Source organism: Marmota flaviventris, chromosome 1 (genome assembly GCF_047511675.1).
Source record: "Marmota flaviventris isolate mMarFla1 chromosome 1, mMarFla1.hap1, whole genome shotgun sequence".
NCBI lineage: Eukaryota > Metazoa > Chordata > Mammalia > Rodentia > Sciuridae > Marmota > Marmota flaviventris.
This window is the reverse complement of record NC_092498.1, coordinates 215017214-215035759: the sequence shown is the minus strand read 5'-3', so window position 1 is coordinate 215035759 and position 18546 is coordinate 215017214. Positions and strand designations below refer to the sequence as shown.

General features: G+C 52.5%; 1 protein-coding gene across 1 annotated transcript in view; it reads right to left on the bottom strand.

The window, feature by feature from the left end:
• Positions 1–2226: 2226 nt before the first annotated feature.
• The window catches only part of Muc16 (mucin 16, cell surface associated), a 71994-nt gene continuing 55674 nt past the window's right edge, over positions 2227–18546 (bottom strand). Inside the window, exons 75-89 of the mRNA XM_071604489.1 lie at positions 17401–17525; positions 17241–17308; positions 16646–16818; positions 16285–16320; positions 15748–15872; positions 15592–15659; positions 13049–13221; positions 12261–12296; positions 11231–11296; positions 8798–8961; positions 8420–8487; positions 5059–5225; positions 4117–4158; positions 3785–3864; positions 2227–2325 (exon numbers count right to left, since the gene is read on the bottom strand). Coding sequence (XP_071460590.1) covers positions 2227–2325; positions 3785–3864; positions 4117–4158; positions 5059–5225; positions 8420–8487; positions 8798–8961; positions 11231–11296; positions 12261–12296; positions 13049–13221; positions 15592–15659; positions 15748–15872; positions 16285–16320; positions 16646–16818; positions 17241–17308; positions 17401–17525 — 1490 coding nt within the window. The remainder of the gene's footprint in view (positions 2326–3784; positions 3865–4116; positions 4159–5058; positions 5226–8419; positions 8488–8797; positions 8962–11230; positions 11297–12260; positions 12297–13048; positions 13222–15591; positions 15660–15747; positions 15873–16284; positions 16321–16645; positions 16819–17240; positions 17309–17400; positions 17526–18546) is intronic.

Sequence of the window (18546 nt, the reverse complement as noted above, 5' to 3'; positions counted from 1 at the left end):
GATGGATTTGCCAGTTTCTGAGAGTGACATACTAAAAATACACAACATGGGCTGGGGTGGTGGCTCACACTTGCCCAGCCTGTGTGAGGCACGGGGTTTGATTCTTAGCGCCACATATAAATAAAGGTCCATTGACAACTAAAAAAAACCATAACACATATGCCATATTTATAACATCCCTAAAATATTTGAAATTTTATCTTCAATCCTCTCTGATTTCATTTGGGACTCATCTAGAATTTTAGTTAGGTTGTGTTTTTGTTTGGTTTTTGGTACAAGGGTTGAACTCAGGGGCACTTAACTACTGAGTCACATCCCAGTCCTTTACAAATTTTTGTTTGAGACAGGATCTTGCTAAGCTTTTTAGGCTCCTGCTAAGTTGCTGAGGGCTGGCTTTGAACTTGTGATCCTGCCTCAGCCTCCTGTGTCACTGGGATCACAGGCACGTGCCACCAGGCCTGGCTAGGTTGTATTTTAATGACTTGTTTTAAAACTAATTCAGGTACGCTCTTCTTCTTTTCCTCATTACTCCTGTTCTCTTCCTTCCAATGTGTGGGTTCGCATTTGTCCTTCCTAAAGTGTGTTCTCCCTGGTTCTCTTACTGGAGCTGAGGGAGGCTGCTGGGTTGGTCTGTATGCCTGGAAGTGTCCTCTATCCCCTTGCCCCAGGTAGTTGGGCTTAGGTACAAGGGATTCTTTTTGTCCAATCATAGTATGTTTCTGAGCCTCTATCCTTTTGACCTTAAGATGGAAATAAAACCCTCAAGGGATGTGGCTTGGTTGATTTTGTGTTGCCATAACAGAATTTCACAGATGGCACAACTTATACAGAACAGAAATTTATTCTCAGAGTTTTGGAGGCGGGGAATTCCGAGATCAAGGTGCTGGCCTCTGCCAAGGGCCTTCTAGCTTTGTTCTTGATGGTGGACGGTGGAAGGGCGAAAGAGACCAATGCTAAGTCCTCGCAGGGCAGAAAAGCAGGGAAGAGAGAGCGCCCACTCCCACAGCCCTCGTCTGTAGCAGCATTATGCCAACTCACGGGGCCGGAGCCCTTGTGACCTGAGCACATCTTGCTAGGTCCCCCTCACTGTATGCTGTCGCCTTGGGGATTAAGTTTCCAACATTTAGATTTTGGGGGAGCTACATTCAAAGAGGGACATAGCAGAGGGACAGCGTGACGGATTTGGTGCCTGCAGAGCTCGCCAAGTCATGATGACACTTCCACAGAGCGCACAGAAGATTCAAAGGACCTTGGGTCTCTTGGCATGTGTCCCTGTTGTCAACTGAGGTGTGACAGTAGTTGATGAGTGGTGGTCATCAGCATCATTACTGTGATCTTCAGAGGGTGCATTCTTAGAGAAAGCCTGCTCAAGATGGAGACTGTGAGGCTCACTCCCAAACGGCTCGAAGGGGGGGCAGGATTGTCATTTTAATTCCCAGCCCCTGGGTGTCATCACTTGTGCTGGGCTGAAAAAAGGTGTGGAGATCACGCAACGTATTCCAGCAAATCAAGGCAGGACGGCACAGTGGGCCTCACACCCGGGACACTTGGTTTTACTTGTCTGCAGAAAAAGATGGGGAAAAATAAAAAGGACAGATCTGCTTAGATATACCTCCCCACGTTTTACTGTTCTCTATATCCAAAACAGACACCGTCTTCAGAGAGCCTCGCCCTCACTCAGGGACTCAGGCCTCCAGGATAATTGGTCATTTCAGCCCTTCCATCCCAAGGCTGGCTGTGCGGTCACCTCTGACCCATGTATCCCTTTTCGGTCTCTTTGCTATCTTGGAGGACCCATGAGGTGGGCAAGGAAGCTTCACCCAGAAGTCCTGCCGCAGTGGAGCTTAGAGAACCAAGAAGTGTAAGAGAAGCTGGGGTGGCCAGAGCCCCGGTGGGGGGCAAGAGGGAGAAGCAGACTCAGCCACGGTGGCCAGCACCTAGCCAAGGGCAGGCCTGCGGCGGGTCACTAGGAAGGGAACGTGCCCACTGAAGGGGCACACTGATGTATGAGGGGGCAGTTTCTACACTGGCTTTGCCCTGAGGGGTGACGTGGTGTGAAACCAGAAGACACAGCCGGTAGCTGCCTTTGGGGTAGAGCCAGGGAGTAAGACTTTGCATTTCCTTCCCGGGGGACCAGAGGTGGCGTCTGACGGGTGTGGTTCATTTCTGCCCCTGCCAGGCTTCTCAGGACCCTGGCCCGGGAAAAGCAGCCCCTCACAGGTGGAATCACTGCAGCTTCGTCTGGTCCAGGTGTGGCACGTAGTAGCCCAGGGGTCGGTGATGCACCTCATAATTCCCCTCCTTCTTCCGCCGGCGCATGGTTACCTGGGAGGGTGAGAGGAGGGCGTCAATGGATGGTCAGCTGCCCACGTAGGGGAGACCCCAGGGTGAGGATATGGCCCAGGACACAGACCTGAGGCTCCCACGTCCCCTCTCCCCCCCTTTTCCTCTTTCCCTTCTCTCTCTCTCTTTTTACTCTCAATTTTAAAATATGTCCCTCTCTGTTATCTCCATTTCTTTCTCTCCCTCCCCCTCAACTTCTTTATTAATTATCTATTATTTATCTGCCTATCATCCATCTGTACATCATCTATTAATTGTCTATCATCTATCAACCATACATGCGTCTGTCTATATATTATCTATCAATCCTCTGTGATTTCTCTAGCAATCATCATTTATCAGTCATCTACTTGTCATTTATAATAATCTCTAAATCTATCAGCCATCATCTATCATCATCCATCAGTCATCTATCAATTGTCTATAATCTGTCAACCATTTATGTACCTAGCATCTATTAATTGTGTCATCTATCAATCATCTATCATCATCAGCCATCTATGATCATCGGTGTATCTATCTGCCTATCAATTACCTATCAATCACTTATCTCTCAGTCTCTTTTTGTCTTGGTAACTTTCTCTCTCCCTCTTCCTCTCTCTCTCTTTCCTGCCCCCACACCCCTCCAGCTTCACTGAGACAAAATTCAACACATGCTAAACTGCACGCCTTCAGAGTGAAGGGTTTGATGTGTTCTGGATATGACATCACACATCACCTCCGAGATTATCCTCCTGTGCCCTTATAATTCCTCTTTCCCTGCTACTCACAAATACATTTTCACTCCCAGGCAGCCACCAGACTGCATCGTCAGTCTTTTTAACTTTTGTCTTTCTCACGCCTGGTGGTGTCTCGCTGTGACTTCCATGTACATTTCTCCAATGGTTAATGTTAGATTTTGACTTATTGTGCAACATGGTGACTACAGGTAATAATAATGCAGTGTGTATTCCAAACTTGCTGAGAGTAGATTTCAAATGTTCCCATCACAAAAATGCGACAATGGGTCTGTTAATGAGCTTGGTCTCACCATTTCATTGTGTATATCAAAGTATTGCATCATATACCATACGTGTATTCATTTATTATTTGCCAGTTAAAATTTAAATTTAAAAAAGGCAAGCTACAAAATCACTAGGGAAAAATACATGCAAAACGTATCTCCAGCAAAGGCCTTGTGTTTATAGTAAGCAGCCATGCATCACTTAAGGATGGGCTGCCTCTGAAGAATGCACCTCAGTCACCTTTGTCATTGTGCAAACACCACAGAGTACACTGCACCAGCCAAGGTGGCTGTGGCATCACCGGGTGAGATGATCTCTTGGGGCCGAGGTCATGCATGAAGCCCGTCACGGACCAAAACATCATTATGTGGTGCGTGACCGCGTTAAAAATTCTTACAACCCAATCATAAGAAGACAGGTAACTCTCCCTCGCTCACCAGGTAACAGCAGATCAGGCACGTGATGAGTCCCAGGAGTCCCGCCAAGCAGATGAGGATGATGGCCCAGAAGGGAAGGGCTGGGGAGACAGGTGTTGGGTGAGCCACCTCCTAGGGCTCCCTTTGACCCCATGTGGCCTGAGGACGGGCATGGACTTGGGGGGGGGGGAGCTTAGCAGCTCAACACCTAATGGCTCTGAAGCCCCCTGCAAGCTCCCGCCCCAGGAGGCCAGGACATCTGAGGCCTCTCCACTGTGCCTCAGGGGCCCTTGCCAGGGGTTGACATGAGGACGTCCCCTCCCTGCCTGGGCAGGGGCTACTTTGAAACTTACCAGAAGTTCTAGTCATAGCATCATTTATGGTGGGAGAATATCCTAGAAATGAAGGAAATGGAGAGTGCAGGTGAGTATACTTCACTTTTTTTTTGGGGGGGTCTACTGGTGATTGAACTCAGGGGCACTTCACCACTGAGCCACATCTGCAGCCCTGTTATGTATTTTCTAAAGAGATAGGGTCTCACTGAGTTGCTTAGTGCCTCTCCATTACTGAGGCTGGCTTTGAACTCGCGACCCTCCTGCCTCAGCCTCCCGAGCTGCTGGGATCACAGGTGTGTGCCACTGTGACACAGCTGATGGACCTGTTGATGGACCTGTTCCGCCCTGGGAGGGAACCCAGGACCTTGCATATGCAAGGCAAGCCCTCTTCCCCTAAGCTCCACCCCCAGCTCTAGCTATTCCTTCCAGAACTGTGTTGAGTTATGTGCTAGGAGGAACACAGGGTTCTTGGAATGCAAGAGTGAACAAGTGAAGTCGCTCTAATCCTGACGTTGCCGGTGTTCGCTGCAACACACACAACCATTGTTCAAATGAGTACATTCGTACGCGCAAGAGTTAGCCATGTAGGAGGCACTTCTGGGTCAGAAAAGGGGTCCATCCATCCTATCATGTTTTCTGAGACTGGATCACACACAGCGTGGAGCTGACTACCTTATTAAGAGGCCTGCAGGGCAGAGATAGGAGGAGTCCAGAGAGAAGTGTCTTGTCTGAAGTCTGAGGTCACAGAGCTTTCTGGGAGAGGGTGAAACCCTCCCTTGTTCCCTCTGGGTGTCTTTCCTCTCTCCCTCAACGGTGGGTGAAGCCTGGAGGGACTACGCCACCTCTTACTCATCTGAGACGCTTCAGTGCTGTTCCACCCCAAGGCCTTGAGATTCCAAGGAATCCCCAGGTGTGGAGGTTGGAGCCTCTGTCCCAGCTCCAAGGATCCGGGAGACTTACCATCCACAAGGACACTGCTCCTGTCCAGGGTGAAGTTCAGCAGGTGGGTGCCATTCTGAGTCAGCCGCAGGAATTCCTCATAGATGGTAATTCTGTCCACTCTCCGGGTCAATGGTAAGTAGTAACACAGGGAGTTCACCCCAGTGTGGTTGCTATGGGGGACAGACCTGGAGGGGCACAAAGGTTGGACAAGGGTATCTGGGATTCTGCCCTGGTTCAGATTTCCTGATGTGAGCCTGTGGCGGGGAGCTCTGTGCCTCCATATAAACATTCTTTGAAGGCTGCACCCGAGACAGTCCTTCTGAGCCCCATGTTCTTACAGAGCTCTTAAAACGTGGCTAGGCCGAGTGAGTGAGGAATGGAACGTGTAATTAAATTAAATCTAATTAATGCAAAAATAAATAACTTCAGGGAAAACATTTCTGAAATGTTGGAGTATGGACTTCTGAAAAAAAAAATCCATCAAACAGTGAGCACACTACAAACAGTTGTCAAAATCAATTTTTTTCAGAAATCCAGGAATTCCCCCAAGGCTTGCAATAATCCTAGGAGTGTTCAGTAAAGAGAGCAAGCTTTGTGGCATTTCAACTTCCTTATTCCCATGCTGTTCTCCCAGAATCCTCCGTAATTTTGAAAACCAACGGTCTTGAACCCCTGGCAGCTATGAAAAGCAGCCACTAGCCGCCCCAGTGTGATCCCCAAACACCTATCTCCCACAGGACTGTCACTCTCTGACCTGTCCGGCATCTCCTTGCAAAAGCCCTGTTCTCAGGGAGCGCCTCATTTGATGTGACTCAGAACTTGCTCAGTGCCGGGAAGGGCAACCCAGGACACTGTCAAAAACAATCAGCAGCAAAGGCACCAGAAACGGACTTTGGAGAAACAGCAACCTCTTTAACAAGAGTGCTGGGAAAACTGGGTATCCACGTGTGGAAGATGGAAACTCGATCCTCAGCCCTCGTTCTGTGCAAAAATCAACTCAAAATGAATCCAAGGCCTTACTGCAAGGCCTGGCACTGTGGAATTATGAGAGGAAAATAAAGACCTCGGCGCAGGGAGCGATTTCCTGAACAGGACTCTAATCGCACAGGACACAAAAGCAAGAACGGACAAATCGGATGACATCAAATGAAAAGGCTTCGGCCCAGCAAAGGAAGCAATCAACAAAGAGAGCCTACAGGATGGGGAAATCCTCGCTGGCTCTTCATCCGACAGAGCACTCACGTCTAGAACACACAGTCAGCTCAAGGCACAGAACACCAAAGAATAAGTGATCCAACCCAAAAGGGGCCAATGAAGTGATCTGAACAGACACCTCTTAAAAGCAGAGTTATAAATGGCCAATCATATATAAAAAATGCTCGGAAATGCCAATCAAAACTACCTTAAGACTCCGCCTCGCCCCTGTCGGAATGGCTATTCCCAACACATGAAGCAAAAGAAAACAGTAACAAATACCAGGGAGGATGCAGAGAGAAAGGATCGCAGACACTGTCGGTGGGAATGTAAATCAGTGTAGCATGACGATGGAGGTTCTTCAGAAAACTAAAAGCAGAACCATCACAGGAGCAGCTATCCCGCTCCTGGGTGCATCCCGGAAGAAAATCAAATGAGCACACAGAAGAGACACCTGCATACCTATCTTTACTGTGGCTGTTCATAGTAGCTTAGTTTTTGGAACCAGCCCACGGTGTCCATCAATGGATGAAGAAAACGTGGTGTATATACACAATGGAGTACTATTCAGTCATAAAGAAGAATGAAATTATGTCATTTGCAGGAAAATGGATGGAGCTGGAGGTCATCATGTTAGGTGAAGTAAACCAGACCCAGAAAGACAAGGATCACATGTTGTGTCTCATATTAGGGAACTTAAAAATAAAAAAAAAAGATGATCTGAAAGAAAAAGAATTGTTATGGATGGGGAAGGGGAACAGGGGGAGGGGGAAGAGAGAAGAGGGAAAGAGAGGGTAGCTGGGAGTGGATATGATTAAAATCTGAGATAGACATGGGGGAATGTCTGTGAAATCCATTAATGTGCACTATTGATATTATTTAATATTCATTTAAACATCAATTGACATTAATTGTTCAATGCCACAGCTACCTGCAGCAGCCTCATGGTTGAACAGAAAACCTAAGAGGAAAATTGGGGGAATACTTTACAGGAGGATTTGGTGGATCTGGGATGTGTTCTGAGGATCTAGAAGCCACCACTGTGCAGGGCCTATAATCCCAGAGGCTCAGGAGGCTGAGGCAGGAGGATCGTGGGTTCAAAGCCAGCCTCAGCAACTTAGTAAGGCCCTAAGCAACTCAGTGAGACCCTGTCTCAAAATAAAACACACGTTAAAAAAAAAGGGCTGGGAATGTGGCTCAGTGGTTAAGTCCCTCTGGGTTTAGTCCTTTGTACCAAAAAAAAAAAAAAAAGACCTAAGACCCATGATAAGGAATCTCTCGGGGTCTAGAGCACCCACTTGGTCCTGCTTCTCTGATAAGAATTTTTTGGGGGTACTGGGGATTGAACTCAGAGGTATTCGACCCCTGAGCCACATCCCCAGCCCTATTTTGTATTTTATTTAGAGACAGGGTCTCACTGAGTTGCTTAGCGCCTCGCTGTTGCTGAAGCTGGCTTTGAACTCGTGATTCTCCTGCCTCAGTGTCCTGAACTATCTCAAGACTCTTGAGATCTGGAAAGCTCTTCCTTTTAATATGATGGAGGAAGGCAGCGTTGGGACCTATGTAGTTCTTGCAAAAGTTTCCCTCATCCTTGGAGAACACAGGCTGCAAATCAACTCATTAAAAAATATCCAAGTCAAATAGAAGCCAACTAGTTTGAATATTGTTACTTTTGATCCATCAGTAAATTTACTCCAGAAGGTGATTTCTTTTCTTCTTGTTCTTGTGTTCTTTTTGCGATCCCGGGGATTGAACACAGGGCCTCACGCATGCTAGGCAAGCAATTTCCACCCCTGAGAGACATCCTCAGCCCTCTGTATTTTTTATTTTGAGGTCAAGTATTGCTAGGATGCCCAGGCTGGCCTCAAAATTGTCGTCCTCCTGCGTCAGCTTCCCTTTTATAGGTGTGCACCACTGAGTCTGGCCCCCAGTATCTGATTTCTTGAGGCAAGAATTCTACACTCTAGACTCCTTGGCTCCCCGGGCCAGGCACCCCCATGTCTGCTGGGGCTATGGGTTTCCAAGACAGTTGGGCTCACTGCTTTAGGAAGAAGCTGGATTTTGGGGTAACAGTTCCATATTCCAAAGGCTCTCTTCGTAACAGCTGGGACTAAGAGACTGTGGTCAAGGGGACACTTTTATTTAAGTGCAGCAGAAGTTCTCAGGGTCATTAGTTGGAACTCACCTGAATGCTAAAACTTGACAGTCAGAAAAGTAACTCTTGATGCTGCTGTTTCGGAAAAGCTGGTTGAGCTGAAAGAGAGGGCGACGTTTCTTAGGTCAGAATCCCAGACTCAGTTGTAAAAGAGAATTAACGGCCTCCGAGTATCCTTTCCCATCTATTTTTTTCTTTGATGAAAACCAACCCAGATGTAAAAAGATGTCCTGTTCTGGGGGTACGGCATAGCTGTGTGATTCTGGGATAGCTACTGAACCTCTCTGGGCCTGTTTCTTAGTTTGAACCACGGGAATGAGAACTGTTACAACAAGTCCCCCTTTGGCTACCACAGGCTGGTCTCTGCCTGGGGACAGTCCGAGTGGACACAACGTAAGGCTCTCTCACCGCATTCTCCAGGCTTCTTTTGTTCCGTTGGTGTCTGGCTGTGCCTGGCTGAGCCATGTCCTGGGTATAGAGCAGGTTGGTGACGGTGAAGTTGAGCTGGAAGTTCTGGGAGCTGGAACTCCTGGTGGGCACTTCTGTTGGTAGAGGAGTGGACGGCTTCGCTTCTAGAATAGACAAAGAAAAAAAAGTCCTGTGTCGGGGGGAGTTTTAATAAAGGGGTCATTTCAGCCAGCCCTCTACCTGTTCACCTCTCCACGGGCGACGTGGGAGTTCCCTGTGATGGGGGAGGGCGAAGGGCTCTCTGGGGAGTGGTGGGCAGGTGCAGGTGGGGACCGCCCATCTGTCACATACCTTCCCTGGAGATTCCGATGGAGGCCCTGCATTCCCAGAGGTTCTTCCTGCCTCTGGTCTTCCTCCCAACCCATTCTGCACCCCTTGTTTGTTGAATCAATAAATGTGAACTGCAGTAGATCCCCAAATTTGGCGGTATGTGTGTGTGTGTGTGTGCGCGCGCTGAGACATTTGTTTTTCATTGTACACTCATTTGCTCTGTGCTATGATGCACCAACACATTAAACGGAGGATACAGTGGCATATCCACTAGATCTCAATTGACAGAGCTCACAGACAAGGGGGCAGTTAAGTCATCAGCCGCGTAATCACAGTACATCGTGGCACGTGAGGGTGGTGCCTTCTGGGAACCCTGGGACCAGGGCCAACAGGGTTTTTCACCCTGCAGCTACTGGCATTTGGAGCTGTGTGGTGGGATCTCCTGTGCCCTGGAGGGTGGTTGGCAGCCTCCCTGGACGCTATTCTCTGAATGCCAGTAGTAATCTTCCCCACCTGTGACGACCCCAAAGTCTCCTGGTAAGCACAAGTGCTGCCAAGCTGAGAATCACGGACCCAAAGGAGCCTCTTCCAGAAAACTCTTTGATTCCATCCCGAAGGATCCCATGGCTCAGACTTTGGGTTTGTCATGAAAGCCATCAAGGAGGAGCAGGGAGGACATTATGCTAAGTGAAATCAATCTGACAAAGAGACAAAAATACGGTGTGCCCTCACTTAAACGTGGAATCTGAAAAAGTTGAAATCATTGGAGCCGAGAGAAGGGCGGTGGTTACTGAGGCTGCCAGGGGCCTCTGGCAGGAAAGGCAGAAGGTTTAGCCTGTGCAGGGCTCTGGGTCTGATCCCCAGCACCGCAAAGGAAAGATGGAAAGGAGAGAAGAAAAAGGAAAAAGAGGAGGAGGAGGAGGAGGAAGGGGAGGAGGAAGAGGAGGAGGAGGAGGAAGGGGAGGAGGAAGGGGAGGAGGAGGAGGAAGGGGAGGAGGAGGAGGAGGAAGGAGGAGGAGGAGGAAGAGGAGGAGGGGGAGGAGGAAGGAGAGGAGGAGGAGGAGAAAGGGGAGGAGGAGGAGAAAGGGGAGGAGGAGGAAGAGGAGGAGGAGGAGGAAGGGGAGGAGGAAGAGGAGGAGGAGGAGGAAGGGGAGGAGGAAGGGGAGGAGGAGGAGGAAGGGGAGGAGGAGGAGGAGGAAGGAGGAGGAGGAGGAAGAGGAGGAGGGGGAGGAGGAGGAAGAGGAGGAGGGGGAGGAGGAGGGAGAGGAGGAGGAGGAGAAAGGGGAGGAGGAGGAGAAAGGGGAGGAGGAGGAGGAAGGAGGAGGAGGAAGAGGAGGAGGAGGAGGAAGAGGCGGAGGAAGAGGAGGGAGAGGAGGAGGAGGAGGAAGGGGAGGAGGAGGAGGAGGGAGGGGAGGAGGAGGAGGAGGAAGGGGAGGAGGAGGAAGGGGAGGAGGAGGAAGAGGAGGAGAAGGGACAAAGTTTCTCAACTGAGATGTCCATCAACTGATGAACAGATAAAGAAGACACGGTACGTACACTGGCATGCTACTGAGTCATTTGTGACAATCCTGTTATTTGTGACAATATGGAGAGAACTGGAGATCTCAATTGGAGAATTGGATAAGCGACAGAAGCCAGGCACAGAAAGACAAAGACTGCAAGATCTCACTCCTACGTGGAATCTAAAGAAACTGATCTCATAGAAGTCAAGAGTGGACCACTGACTCGGGAGGCTGAGGCAGGAGGAGCACAGGTTCAAAGCCAGCCTCAGCAACTTAGTGAGCCTCTGTCTCAAAATAAAAAAAAAAAAAATAAAAAGGGCTGGGGGTGTGGCTCAGTGGTTAAGAAACCTGAGCTCAGTCCCTGATACTGGGAGAAAAAAAAAAAAAAAAGTCGACTGGTGGTCACCAGATGCTGGGGATGGTTGGTGGGGTGGTCAGTGGGTGCCAGGTTGCACCTAGAGAGGAGCAGGGAGTCTTGCGCACTATTCCAACACAATGGGTGGAACCAGCACCCGGACACCCTGGCTTCTTAATTTTCATGGGACTGTGGAGGTGGGGGACTGGGATCTGATCTTGGGGAGGAAAAGGGACCCTCAGATACCTGTGGTGGTTTCTGGCTGCGCAGATGTCTTGGGCGAAGGCAGGAATGTGGTAGTTAACTCAGGAGCTGCAGAAAGAGTCACCATCAGGGAAGCACCGAGCCCCCACGTCTGAGAGAAGCCCCCACGCCCCCTGGGCTGCACTGGGGGCCACGCCAGAATCACTGATCCCAGGTGAACCGTGGACCAGAGTGAGCGGAAAGAGCATGCGCACGGCGGGTGGGGGGCAAGCCTGCGAAGGAAAGGGACCCCAGAGGGAGCCTGGGTGACAGAGAGGAGGACAGAGAGGACCCTGGGATGCACGGGCAGAGAGAAGGGACGGAGAGGAAGGAGGGATGAATGTAGGGTCAGAAGAGAAGGCAAGGAGGAGCGCGCGGAGGGGCGGTTGGGGACGTGGAGGTGGAGAAGGAAGGACAGGCGGGTGAAGGGGAATGGAGAGAGGCACTGACGGGTGGGTAGTTGGGAGGACCAGTGGGTGGCTGGGTGAGTGGCTCAGTAGATGGCTGGGAGGCTCACGGGGCGGGTGGGTAGGTGGATGTGTAGGCAGATAGAGGAAGGAAGGACAACCAGGCAACTAGGCAGCAGGATGGGTATACAGATGGATGGACGGTCGGATGGACAGAAGATGTCTGAGGACCTGATGGAGAATGGACGGCTCGGCAGGCAGCCGAGTTGACCACTAGATGGCAGCACGCGCAATTTTAGCTAAAGCCACCAGGGAGCTGGCAGAGTTTGCAGCTTGACACCAAGAAGCCCCTGCTGGGCACCCCGTGGTCTTTGAGGCATAAGTTACACGGTCACCGTGCGACCTCCATCCCTAGGTTCAGAGGATGCTTGTTCAGACTTCTCCCTTAACTCGGACGAATGTGGGGAATTCAGAATCCAACGCCACGTTACAGGTGCGAGAAGAGGCCAGGGATTTAGCATCCTCCCCCCCTCCCCACTGAGACCCTGGCCCCTCCCAGGAGACCCGCCTGAGTTTGGGAAGGAAGGAGAGAAGCTGAAAAGAGCTCTGGATGCCAGGACACGTACTTGGAGGAGGCTCATCTGGACCACGCTCATTGTAACCTGGAAAAGATGTCACAGGTGAGGAGAGGGTCACACCGTGCTGCCCACGCCCACCATAAGTCTGCGTCTTTACCACTTAAGGTGGGCAGCCCCCCCCCCACCTGCCACACGCCTCCGTTCACCCCAGGATGTGCCCTGCCCACTTGGTGAGGACAGGGATGAGCTCTGAGCTGTCCCCAGGCTGGGGATGGAGGGGAGGGAGGGATCAGTCGGATCAACCTCCCCACGGCCAGGCTTTGTGACTCAGAACCCCATGCAGGGACGCCCTCTTGAATTCTATCTTTTCTGGGTTCTGTGCTGATGCTGGTGCCCCAGAGGTCTGGGTCCCCTCTTGGGCCAGAGTCCCTGACTTCCTCCCTGGCATAGGGGACCCACTCTAGAGAGACGTTCATCCCTCATCAAGAGAAGAGAGCAGGGCAGGGGTACAGATGGGTTCCACCCCCCCCCCCCGCCAGGTGTCTCCAAGGAAGACTCCTCTGCGAGCTGCATATCTAGAACAGAGCCAGGCGACGCATGTGGAAGATGGGGCTCCTTCCCTGGACCGACACCCTCGGGCTGCACCCACTCGGGGAAGCCACCCTATCTGAGCCTCGGTTTCTCCTATAGAATAGGATTCCTCAAGGACCGGCCTTTCAGGGAGGCTGTGGGAGGCTGGATGCGGAGGCAGGGTTCGAAGTCTAAGTCTCCCCTAGAGACCCGACACTGGCATCCTCGTGGGCTGCAGGGGGGTGGGTGGGCTGAGGGCTGCTTACCATTGAGGTAGAGGCTGTCCTTGTCCAGAGAGTAGGGGCCCAGCCTGGTGATGCCACGAGTCTGCCTTCTCAGCTCGTGGAACACCTGCCGGGCGGACAGACCTGGGCCCCTAGGTGGCCGCTGGTAGGTGCAGAGGAGATTCACCTGGGTCTGCTCACCGTTCTTCACAGACCTGGGGAGGGACGGGGGAACTTTTTTTGGGGGTGCAGGTGACCTGGCACCTGCCCACCTGCAGTGGAGAGTGGTCACTGCCCCTCACAGCCTGCCCGTGCTTTCCCATCTCAGAAGCTCGCCGCTTGGCTACTTCTGTCTGGAAACCTCTCTCCTCCTGGCCTCTCCTTCCCCTCCTCTCCCCCTCCCCCTTCCTCCTTCAAGAGCCTCTGACGCCGGGCCCTGGGGGATCCTGCAGTCCCCGTTCTTCCCCATCACAGCCCTGGTCACTCTCGACGGGATCATAAGTCATTTGTCCCTGTTTCTTCCAGAACGTGGCCTCTTGAGGGCGGAAACTGGACTACTCTAGTTCACGGTTGTCATATGGAAGTCCCAGCACCCAGCCCATGGGCCTACCCCAACAGATGGATAAGAAAAGTGAGAAGTATTTCATACAAACGAAATATTATTCAGTCCCGAAAAGGGAGAAAAACCTGACACGTGCTATAACATGAATGAGAACATTTATGTCACTGGAACAAACCAGTCACCGGAAGTCTAACACCGTGTGCTGCTGCTCATCAGAGGTTCCTGGAGCTGTCGAATTCACGAGACAGAAGGAGAAAGGGGCCAGGAGCCGGGTGGGGGACAGGGAGTTAATGTTGGAGGATGACAGTGTTTGGGAAGTTTTCAGTTTGGGAAGATGGAAAGCCCTGGAGACGGGTGGTGGTGACAGCTGCACATGCGTGAAGGATTGTGCACCAAAAAATCCTCCAAAGGCCCGTTACTAAAGGCTTAGTCACCAGGTGGCGCTGTAGGCCTTTAAGAGGTCCTCAGGTTATAGGAGGTGTGCCCTCCAAGGGGAGAGTGGGGCTCCACCAATCATCTTTTTTTTTTTTTGGTTCCTGGCAGGATGTAAATGGTTCATTCTGCCACACACTCCTGAAATAATTTGCCTCCTTCATCAGATGCTCAAAGCTATGGGGCTAATAATGCCATAGAGTGGAGCTTCCAAACCATGAGCCAAAAGAAACCTTGTCTTTGTGAATGAATTGCCTCAAGCATTTTGTTATAGTAATGTGAAGCTGACTAGTACAGATGGCAAATTCCATGTGCATTTTACTGCAATTTTTAAGAAGTCCCCCAAGACCCTACAGAGCATGGATGCTGATAATGTCTTGAATCTCATCTTCTCCTTTTTTTCCCTCTGGCTGCCCTCTCCAGCCACTCTGGCCTCCTTGGTCTTCCCTGAGCAGGCCAAGCTCATTCTCACCCAGGGCCTTTGCCCATGCTGTTCTCTGTGCCTGGAAGTTTTTGTGGCCATTGGGGCACAACTCAGAAGTCACCCTCACTCTATTTAATGCTCCCACACCACCTGATGACATTTGAAATCATGTTCCTTAGGTATTTATTTTCCTAATTAATATCGGTTCCTTTTTTTCTGGATGAGGACAGGGACAGTGTCTGTCTGTGTCACTTTGGTGGCTCTACCTAGCTCAGAGGAGCTATCACTTGAAGGGAAATACGAATGGGGAAGCACTTAGTAAACACCAGCAGAATGCACACTGACCCGGGACTCAAAGCACCTGCCCAGGGCGTGCGGCCTCTCCTTCAGGTGACAGGGAGGTTTGGAAACACGTAGTGGTGGTGGCTGCTACAGGGGAGAACCCCACGTGAATCTGTTACAGGGGAGAACCCCACGTTCTCTGCTTCTCTTGTTCTTAACTGACTTGGAGGTCCCACGGCCGGGAAATACATTATTAGCCTGCTATGGAGGGTGCCTCTGATGCGTGGTCATAATGACAACAGTTGCCTAGGTGACTTCAGGGACCTTAGGCTGCTTTTCCTGGGAATATCGACCCTTTGCTGGGCCTGCAGGCGTCCCATGGGTGACGGCGGTGGGAAGGAAAGGTGTGGCATCTCTGCCTTCATGCCGTGTCCAACTCCCTTGTGGCCTTAACCTACGGGATTCCACTCAGCTCTGCATGTGGACGTGTGTGCGTGTGTGTGTGTGTGTGGTGTCCGTCCAGAGTCAATGAAATCAGTATCGCAAAGAGCGATCTCCACTCCTGAGCTCCTCCCAGCACTATTGCCACAAAGGGACTCCTAATGGTCATGCAGACCGTACGTAGGATGATGGCTGCCAGGGCTGGGGGATGGGGTAGGGTGATACTGGTCAAAAGGCGCAAAGTGGTAACTAGGTAGAGAGACCTGGATTAGCTGGAAGGTGGCCATCACTTCACAGCGGATATCAACATACACAAATTTATATGTCAAAAGTGAAGTTGTCATAAAATAAAGAACTGAAAAGCCCAAGAAGAGAACAAACTAGCACACGCCAGCCGAGGGGCGAGGCCTTTGGTGGGTGGAGGAGGGCAGGGGCTCTTCTCACCTTAGGGCCGTGACCTGGCAGCCTCTGTACTGGGCCCCCAGGCTGCTCCTCTGGAACAAAGGGCTGAGCTGGAGAGGAAGGAGGGAGGCTGTGTTGGTCCAGGCAGGTGCTGCCCGCCGAGGGGGAGGGCATGGGGCGAGGGGAGAAGCCACTCACCAGGTGCTGCATGAGGGTGTCCGTGATGTTGAACTTGAGGGATCGGGGGTGGCGCATTTCAGACGAGTAGCGCAGGTTGCGGAGGGTGAAGTTCAGGGTGAAGGGCTCCCTGCTGACCTCCCCAGCTATAGCAGGTGGGCAAGAGAGGAAGCTGGCAGGGATGACCGTGGCCGAAGGGGGTGGCATGGGGGCCAGGTGGGGGCGGTGTGTGCCCTTGGGTGGGGCCTCCAGGGCCCCCTGTCCTGGGTCCTGGTGGAGAGCCCCAGGCCCCTTCAGCCTCTGCTTCCTGCTTCACGAGTTGCTACTTGAATAAGCTGTTTACATTTTTAAAATCATGCCTCAGTTTACCTTTTGACGGCAGGAAGGGAGGGTTTGTGATGGAAGCCAAGGGAGGGTGGGAATGTGGGGGAATGTGTCCCGAGAGCCCTCCCGCCCTGGGCTGGGACACTGCAATGGCCCAGGAGAGAGAGAAGGCGGGGGTGGTGCTTCCCTCTCCGAGGACAGGGGGTGTGGGAAGCCAACATCAGGGGTACTCACTGGTGGGGGTTAGGGCCGCGGATCCAAAGGTGTAACCTGCACAGAGAAGTGAGGCAGAGCCGAGGGTCAGCTGGGGGACCCCGAAGATCAAGGATAGAAGAGGTTTGGGGAACTGTTTTGGGGTCAAAGCAGAGGAAAGAGGCGGTGGAGGGACGTTCTGGGAGAAGGTTATCGGGCGACGGGACTGCAGGTGGCTGGACCTGGTCACTGACCAGGTCCATCTCAAGGAAGATGGAAGTCAGACCCAGAAGGAGAGAAAGATGGGCCCAGGTCCCCCCTAGAGAGATGGAGGCTTTGCTCGAACTCTGGGAAAGCCCACTCCAACGGGCAGAGGGAGCATGGCTCTGAGACGGCCCCTCACCGTTGACGTAGAGACTGTTCCTGTCCAGACTGTAGGAGCCCAGCCGGGTGACACCATGGGTCTCGTGGCTCAGCTCCCAGTACAGCCGCTCCGTGTCCAGCTGGGCGCCCACGGGGTCAGAGTGGAAGGTGCAGATCATATCCACTCCCGTGGAGGCTCCGCCATCCTCAGGCCTGGAGAAGGGGGGACATGGGGCGCAGAATGCTGAGGAGGGTCTTGAGCCATCTGGGTGTGGGGGGGAGAAGGCCGAGGGAGACACCGTGGGGCCAGCTGTCAAGGCCACAGGGGGCCTGCTCCTGAGTGTGTCATCAGACGGCCTCCTGGCCCTGGGGACCCGACACATCTTGAGTAAACTGTGCAGACAGGGTGTGGGGTTGTCCTCCTGCGTCTCAGAGGAGAACCCTCCCTGAAGGCAGAGTGTCACCTGGATTTTGTACACTAAACACAGTTCCTCGTCTCAAAGCCACCGAATGCTCAGGCCTTTGCTCCCCCTGGGCAGGAAGAAGGGGTGGCGGTCCCACGGTAGGTGCTGGAGGCTCCCTGGCTGGTGGCTGAGGTCCACCCCACCCGAGTGAGCACTTCCTCCGGGCCTCACCTGAGCGAGGCCAGCCTGCAGCCGGCGTAGAGGGGGCCCACACTGGTCTTGTTGAGCAAGGTCTCGAGCTGGTGGGAAGGGACAGGAGGTTAGAGAGCCTGGCCGCAGGGTGACGCGGGCAGGGGTGAGGGGGCTGGGGGTGGCCATGGGAGGCTCTCACTTGGCGCTGCAGGATCTTCTCGGTGAAGATGAACTTCAAGGACCCTGGGTGCTCCATCTCTTCCGTGTGTTGCATGTTGGTGATGGTGAAGTTGAGGGTGACGGCTACCATGGAGGAGCCATTGACTGCAGAGGAAGAGGAAGGTGTCAGACACAGTAGCCACCCTGCCGCCGGCCTCCCGTCCTGACTGCGGGCCGCTGGCTGTAGACGCCTGAACTGCAGCGGGGGACCTCGTGGAATCCCTAAGACTTCAGGAACCTTGTGTCATTCAGGGAGCATTTATTGAGTGCCTAATGTGTGCAAAGTTCTCTGATGGAAGTGGCAACACCATTACGCTCTTGGGGGAGGCCATGAACCATCCAGGAAGGCCACCAAGCAATGACTTAAGATGGCTTTCCAGAGAAAGCGCCATTTCAGGTGTGACCAAAAGCATGGGTAAGGGGCCCACCGTGGAGCGCGGACTCCAGGAGGGAGCAGCCGCCTGGGCAAAGGCTGGGAAGAGGAGAGAGCAAGGTGCCGCGACACACAGGAACAGGAAGTCCTCTTATGGTGGCCGTAGGAAGGGACGATGTGAGAAGGGAAGGACCCAAAGGGGAAGGAATGACTCTGCAGAACACGGGTCCGGATGTGGCTTGCACACCAGATAGAGTCATCCAAAGATTGACGGGAACCCCACGGACAAAGGTACCTTAGGAGGGAGGTGGCAGCTGAGGTGCAGAGGGTGACGGGAGGCCAGAGTGGAGGCTGTGGGTGTCATCAGAGTGAGGCAGAGAAAGGAAGGGCTTGGGAGACCCCAGAGGGAGGAGGGGTTAGATTGGCCGCGGGGTGGACGCAGGAGGTGAGCAGGAATGGTCAAGCCTGGCTTTCTGTCTCTGCTTTTGGCAACGGAGGAGGAGGTTTGGGGGACCTTCTCCTTAGGGTGTCAGAGACCAGGGGGCCTGTGTGATGGCCGGGAGGCGAGAGGGCCACAGGTCAGTAACCTCTGTGTGGCATGGGCTGGACCCGGGATTTGGATCCTGAGACCTAGACGGTCCCTGGAATCCACAGAAATGGGTGAGTTCCTTGGGGAAGGTGAGCGAGCAACAAGAGGAATGATTAGGTGCAAACGGGTCGGTACCAATTGTACTGGAGCAAAGAGAAGCCTGC